The sequence below is a fragment of the Gopherus evgoodei genome, chromosome 8 (genome assembly GCF_007399415.2).
Source record: "Gopherus evgoodei ecotype Sinaloan lineage chromosome 8, rGopEvg1_v1.p, whole genome shotgun sequence".
Taxonomy (NCBI): Eukaryota; Metazoa; Chordata; order Testudines; family Testudinidae; genus Gopherus; species Gopherus evgoodei.
This window is the reverse complement of record NC_044329.1, coordinates 23,577,804-23,585,537: the sequence shown is the minus strand read 5'-3', so window position 1 is coordinate 23,585,537 and position 7,734 is coordinate 23,577,804. Positions and strand designations below refer to the sequence as shown.

At 43.5% G+C, this 7,734-nt stretch overlaps 1 protein-coding gene across 1 annotated transcript; it reads right to left on the bottom strand.

Annotated features, from left to right (window-relative positions):
• Window positions 1–236: 236 nt before the first annotated feature.
• Window positions 237–5,943, bottom strand: FABP6 (fatty acid binding protein 6). Its single transcript, XM_030572467.1, has 4 exons — window positions 5,877–5,943; window positions 4,807–4,982; window positions 3,994–4,083; window positions 237–290 (listed from the first exon to the last, which is right to left on the bottom strand). Exons 1-4 carry the CDS (start codon window positions 5,941–5,943, stop codon window positions 237–239), a joined length of 387 nt encoding a protein of 128 aa, XP_030428327.1.
• Between the last annotated feature and the right edge of the window lie 1,791 nt (window positions 5,944–7,734).

Sequence of the window (7,734 nt, the reverse complement as noted above, 5' to 3'; positions counted from 1 at the left end):
CGCGTGTGAGCGCTTTGATTTAAATCTCATGTTTTTTGACTAGGGGTGTGTGCCAGAACCCTTAGTTACACAAAAGGTAAAAATATTAACGTGGAAAAATTGAAGTTGTCTCCCTTTGAAACAACTGTTCCCTCATTTTGTTTGCAATAGAGACACAGAAAGAGAGAGAGTTTCTAAAACTGATTTATTGATTGTCTTGATATTCATTTCTCAGTGCACTGGAAGGTGAGTTCTTCTTAAACCAGTTTTTTGCTGACTCTCTTGTAGGTTATACCACCAGCTATAGAGATCTGGAATAAAGAACAAACCAAAAACTCTGAACATGGTAACTAGCACTGCAGAGTGACTTATGGAAAAGATTTGTTGGCTTTTGGATTATGCCCTTGCTGATAAAAGATTTGGTCCCTGAAACTAAATTATTAATACCCTTCATCTTGGGATACTCTATAGAAATACATTTTACATAGCAGCTATCTCACTTAAAAAACCATGTTTAGGGATGTTTTAAGGGATTCCACTCTAGAATACCTGATCCTGAGGTGATACCTGAGACAATATGCTGTGATGGGTGTTCTACAAAAGCAATAAGTGGATGGACATTGTCAGTTTCAATGCAGGTACCTGTATTGCCAGGGAGTGGCTATAGGCCCAATTCGGCAAGGCGGTTAAGCATGTATGTAACTAACTCTAGGCAAATAAGTAGTCCCCATCTGAAGTCAAGTCCTGACTTCTTACGCCCCTCATGCATTGAGGGCTTGTCTACATCAGAAAGTTGCAGCGCTGGTGAGGGAGTTACAGCGCTGCAACTTTGAAGGTGTACACATCTGCAGGGCACCACCAGCGCTGCAACTCCCTGTTTGCAGCGCTGGCCGTACTCCCGTTTTGTCTCGGGTGTAGAGGATCCAGCGCTGGTGATCCAGCGCTGGTAATCCAATGTAGACAGTTACCAGCGCTTTTCTTGACCTCCGTGGAAGGAGGAAGCCTCTGGTAATCAAGCTGGTTTCCTTTCCCGGTTTGCTCTCTCGGTCCCGGAGCCACCCAGCAAACCGCAGGGAAGGAGACCTGCTTGCTCGGGGTTCCGGGACCGAGAGAGCAAACCGGGAACGCCGCGGTTTGCTCTCTCGGTCCCGGAGCCAGCCAGCAAACCGCAGGGAAGGAGACCTGCTTGCTCGGGGTTCCGGGACCGAGAGAGCAAACCGGGAAAGGAAACCAGCTTCGCCGCGGTTTGCTCTCTCGGTCCCGGAACCCGAGCAAGCAGGTCTCCTTCCCTGCGGTTTGCTGGCTGGCTCCGGGACCGAGAGAGCAAACCGCGGCGTTCCCGGTTTGCTCTCTCGGTCCCGGAACCCCGAGCAAGCAGGTCTCCTTCCCTGCGGTTTGCTGGCTGGCTCCGGGACCGAGAGAGCAAACCGCGGCGTTCCCGGTTTGCTCTCTCGGTCCCGGAACCCCGAGCAAGCAGGTCTCCTTCCCTGCGGTTTGCTGGCTGGCTCCGGGACCGAGAGAGCAAACCGCGGGGAAGCTGGTTTCCTTTCCCGGTTTGCTCTCTCGTCCCGGAACCCCCCTTGAAGCCGCCCAACAGCGCTGCAGTGTGGCCACATCTAACACCACTTGCAGCGCTGGTTGCTGTAAGTGTGGCCACTCTGCAGCGCTGGCCCTATACAGCTGTACTAATACAGCTGTAACAACCAGCGCTGCAAAATTTTAGATGTAGACATGGCCTGAAGCCCTTATGCTTAATGTTTGACATATGCTCATATACTTTGTTGAAGAGGGGCTTATCTGAGAAAACTGGTCCTCGCTCTAGGTTTTAGTAAGTATCAGTCCAGATTATCCAAAATCCATATTTCCCATCATTATCTGGACTTCTTGTTGGTTCACCAGTGTCCCTGTTTTTCCAAACTGGATGAAACGATTTCTTCTCTTTATAACACATGGAATTTGATAGGGATGCAAAACAAATAGTTTTATAGAAATTACTCTACAACCCTACAGAATTTAACAGTAAATTGTAAACTTTTTTCTGTAGAATTTTGAAACTATCCTATGGAACACTATGCCAGAAAATTATAGCCCAGATATAGTGGGTCAGAGGTAGCCTTAAAAAAATAAACAGAAAGTTTCACGATTATAGAAGACTTCAGTAAGTGGTGTTTCCATTTCAACTTTTGAAGCACATGTACTTTGTTGTCAGCTAAGTCAGTCTAGGACAGACGGGGCAACATGAGAGAGGTCAGGTTAAAAAAAAATCGAAAATATAAATACTAAATTGTGTTTAACAATTATTTGGGTTTCCTGTACCTATGACACTTAAAAATCTATAAAGGCAGCAAAGAGTCCTGTGGCACCTTATAAACTAACAGACGTTTTGGAGCATGAGCTTTCGTGGGTGAATACCCACTTCGTCAGATGCATGTAGTGGAAATTTCCAGGGGCAGGTATATATATATGCAGGCAAGCTAGAGATAATGAGGTAGTTCAGTCAGGGAGGATGAGGCCCTGTTCTAGCAGCTGAGGTGTGAAAACCAAGGGAGGAGAAACTGGTTCTGTAATTGGCAAGCCATTCACAGTCTTTGTTTAATCCTGAGCTGATGGTGTCAAATTTGCAGATGAACTGAAGCTCAGCAGTTTCTCTTTGAAGTCTGGTCCTGAAGTTTTTTTGCTGCAGGATGGCCACCTTACGGTCTGCTATAGTGTGGCCAGGGAGGTTGAAGTGTTCTCCTACAGGTTTTTGTATATTGCCATTCCTAATATCTGATTTGTGTCCGTTTATCCTTTTCCGTAGCGACTGTCCAGTTTGGCCGATGTACATAGCAGAGGGGCATTGCTGGCATATGATGGCGTATATTACATTGGTGGACGTGCAGGTGAATGAACCGGTGATGGTGTGGCTGATCTGGTTAGGTCCTGTGATGGTGTCGCTGGTGTAGATATGTGGGCAGAGTTGGCATCGATGTTTGTTGCATGGATTGGTTCCTGAGCTAGAGTTACTATGGTGCGGTGTGCAGTTACTGGTTAGAATAAGTTTCAGGTTGGCAGGTTGCCTGTGGGCGAGGCCTGGCCTGCCACCCAAGGCCTGTGAAAGTGTGGGATCATTGTCCAGGATGGGTTGTAGGTCCCTGATGATGCGTTGGAGAGGTTTTAGCTGGGGACTGTATGTGATGGCCAGTGGAGTCCTGTTGGTTTCTTTCTTGGGTTTGTCTTGCAGTAGGAGGCTTCTGGGTACACGTCTGGCTCTGTTGATCTGTTTCCTTATTTCCTCGTGCGGGTATTGTAGTTTTGAGAATGCTTGGTGGAGATTTTGTAGGTGTTGGTCTCTGTCGGAGGGGTTAGAGGGGTACATCTGCAGCAAAAAAACTTCAGGACCAGACTTCAAAGAGAAACTGCTGAGCTTCAGTTCATCTGCAAATTTGACACCATCAGCTCAGGATTAAACAAAGACTGTGAATGGCTTGCCAATTACAGAACCAGTTTCTCCTCCCTTGGTTTTCACACCTCAGCTGCTAGAACAGGGCCTCATCCTCCCTGATTGAACTACCTCATTATCTCTAGCTTGCCTGCATATATATACCTGCCCCTGGAAATTTCCACTACATGCATCTGACGAAGTGGGTATTCACCCACGAAAGCTCATGCTCCAAAACGTCTGTTAGTCTATAAGGTGCCACAGGACTCTTTGCTGCTTTTACAGATCCAGACTAACACGGCTACCCCTCTAATACTTAAAAAATCTAATTCACCATGAAAGCCATTTTTAAACATGTTTTGCATTCGGATGGAACAATGAAACACTTGCCTATTTCACATCTGATCATTATGCTACAAAAACAGTAGGGGGAAGGATTGCTTGAAAATCCTGACTTTTACCCAAAAAAAAAAAAACAAAAAAAACCCTAAAATGTAATGAAAATATTTCTAGTGGTCTCTCAAGTTTTGTAAAGATAAAGCCCAATATTCCATGCTTCATAGAGTGCCTCTGGAGGATGGTTAGAGACTTACCTCTACTAGTTTTCCACCAGCAATCTCTGCAGTATGATGGTAGTTAGGGAAATCAGCAACCACTTTCCCATCTTCCATTTTAACCGTTGCCTGTAATGGAAATTTGTTTTATCATTGTCTTGATTTCTTGGGCTTTATCATGCATGACTGCTTTTCAACAGCCTCTAAAGAAAATAAGATGTGAGCGAACCCATGTGCTACAGGAACTATTATATATTCTCAGACACTAACAAGACCAGAATCCTAGTACTTGCATATAAATTCTCACAAATTAATCTAAAGTAGATGTAGCTAGCAGTGGTAGCAAGTAACAGGATCTTCTCTTTGGGCTAGTCACTGAAACAGTGTATCCAGAGGCAGAAGGGCTGTAGAGTACCCTTTTCATAGCCATCCTCATAGTGTTGGTTTCTCTCAGATAACTAGGCTTGTCCCAGCTTGTAAGGCAAAAATGACTTAAGACCAGTCAGCCATAATTAGAAAAATAGTGGTTTTCAAGGTAAAAAATGAGCTGACTTTTCACAGATGAGAGGGAATCCCCCCTGTCAGCTTTACATTTTGTGTTATATTGAAGGAAGCATTTCTCACATGAGAACCATTTTTTGTCTTAACTATACCGCTCACACCTTTGGCAGCCCACATGGATCCACATGTTAAAAAACAATACAGGGCATCTCTTCATATGTGTCGGGACTACAGCACTGACAGAATCCCTCAGGTGGAGTACCAGACGCTATGGACCATTGTCCCCTAAATTATGGAATAGACTAGGCAACTATTGAAACAACATTAAACCGTAGGACTAAATTAATTTACCTTGAACTTTTTACCTCCCATTGTTTCCATGTCTGCTTCCTTGCCAATGGTGAATTTGTTGGTCATGGACTGGCCTGTGGGGTAGATCTGGGTCCAGACAAAGTCATTTCCATTCTGTGCCACTTCTGTGACAACCTTGAAATTCCTTCCCTTTTCAATGATATCACTGGGGATACCTACCCAATGGAAACACAGGTTTTTAAAGCTAGTATTCCATCAATCATATTTTCTTTTGTATTTAAGCAAAACAATGGTCTGTGGTTTCCTTTATTGAGAATTTCATGACTGATGACATGGATCCCCACTCTTTTACGTTGTTGTTATAGTTCAAAATGCTAGAAGCACACTTTGGAAGCAGCAAGACCTCAACCTTGTAGCTAGATGCAGCTCAAGACTGTGAAAGATTGTTTGGAAAGTGTCCATGGTCAGGGGGGTAAATTTTTCAGCTGTATCTATCCAGTCTATACATGTGTACGCACATGAAGTTACATGTGCACAAAGTTTATGTATTTTGTAGGAAAAAACACCTATTCCATTCTAATATTTGCATATGCCATTTAAATAGTTGAACGCTTGCCTGAATACAAACATTTACACTTACAGAACCAAGTTACCTCCATGAATTTTACAGGTGCCTGCACCGGCCATGGCTTTTTAAAAGTTCATATTAGGGTACACTCAGGCCCCTATTCCAGTCACAAGTTTGCACCAGCACAAGTGGAACATGAGGATTGAATATTGGGCCCCCTAATTCATTGTATTACAAAGTACCTTTGGGCCTAGCTCTGCTCCCACTAAACCCAGACTTTAGTAGGAGCAGGCCTGAGCTTTGCTGTCGATGATGATATTCTGAAGATGTGATTAAAAGCTGCATGGAAGAAAATGAATCAGTGAAGATATAACCCACTTGCCAGCCAGGGGCTGGCAGATAAGGTGCTCAGCACTTTCTGATAGTTATCAAACACCCTCAGCACCTGGCAGGAGCAAGCCTCAGACCTTTGCATTGTTTATCTAGAAATTTATTAAAACTCATTAAGATTCATTGAGAAAAATCTCCAGTATCTACTCACCAATATACTTCACAAAGGCATCATAGTTGTCTTCACTTTCCACTTCATATCTGCCTGTGAAAGCCATGTTACCTTAGAGATGTGGCTGGTGCACTGGAGCAGCTGTTGCAATGAAGAAGCTTGGCTGGGTGCAAACAGGCTCAAAGCTCTCACTTTATAAACCTTCTCAAGCTGCTCAACCCCACCCCCTGATCATTCCACCTGTCCACCACACCCCTCTGACTGAAATAGTGTCTCTGAGTCACTAGCCTGGGTGTTATTGACCCTCATGAAAGTGCCTGTTTATAATTCTATGATGACTTCTTGTCCTTGGTTTATACAGCTGAAAGGATCAGTCGGTTTTTGTTTGTTTTTTTTTCAAAAGCAAGTGCTGTCCCTTGCTGCTGGAATTTATTTTAAAAAAGAGAACCACAAATTAATTTGTTTGAAATAAATCCATTATTTTGCAGATGATATATTTGCAAAATATCTGGTTTTGACTGCTTCGGGTTCAGTGTGTGTCCATAAGCAAGTCACTTGATTTCTTTGTTATGAGTTCCCTCTTCGTAAAAAGGGGTGATAATACAGTACCTGCCTGTATGAAGGGCTTCAAGATCCTAAGAGGAAAAATGCTTCTTACTGACACTTAGTACCATGGATTCTGCCAAGGAGAAGGAATTATAATGTTTGTTCCCCAAACATCTTGTCCCATTAGAGTGCATGCTGCAGTGAGAGATGCCTGCTATGTCAGGGGGCTACATCTCCCTCATCCCCTAAGCCTTCCTCCTAGAATCCATCCCTGAGTGACAGCATCCCAGGAGCAGAACATATAGCAGGCAATGCTGCTTCTCCCCTTTGAGGCTCTGTCCAGCCAGGGCAAGATTTGATCCTGGCTGGACAACTGTAATGCCACCTCAAGCATTCAGAAGTCATGAGATAGGTCTCCTCCAAGTCATGAGACTGTAAAAAGTAAGTCTTGGGTTCTTATTATTTACCTTCTGGTTTCAGAGCTTTTAGGTTGCACTCAAATCATGTTTTCCCATTTTGCTCCCCAAATATGTAGTTTCGATTTTTTTTTAAAGAATAAAACAGATTATAATGTAATTTCATAACTCTAGGAGCTGAAGCTTTAAGAAAAACATCAAACATGAGATTAGTTTTAAAATTGCAAGAGTTTGCAATACTATTACAATACAATAATTTGACGACCCATAACCTCCTATTACCCCAAGTAATTCACAAATCCTAATTTGCCAGTGGCAGAATGTGACGTTGTACCCCATAATGCTTTATAGAAATATGCTTGAGTGTAAATATGACATAACTGGAATATGTTTTATGCTAAATATGCCATGTAATATATCTCTGCAAAGGTTATGATCTACTAGATATATTCATCCTATTTGCATGCAAGTATCATTTTTGTATTTGAAGTTATGAATATTGGCTATGTTCTTGTTTGATTTTAAGTAGCCTCAGTGAAGCAGTTGGTCAGCTTCTTGAGAAAAGACTATTCTCAGTTAAGTGCCCAGTCAAGAAACACTTAAGCCAACAATGAACTATGAGAGACGCTAATCCACATCCGAGCTTTCCTGGGAATGTGGCGGCCTGTAAAGTTCTGAGTCATGCATGGACATGTGACTTGCCCATGTGATTCCAAAACTCCATCTTTCAGCTGGATTCTGCATAGGAGAGGAGAAGGGGTTTCCACCCACAAGAGAGAGTCTATTTAAGCCCCTGGAAACCCTTCCATTTTGTCTTCAGATGGCTCAAGAGACAGCCTCTTTGCCCCCAAAGGATGCCTGAAAGAAACTGGAACAAGGGACAGTAACTACAGGGGTGTGAGTGATTGCTGGACCCAGACTAGAAGAAGGCTAGT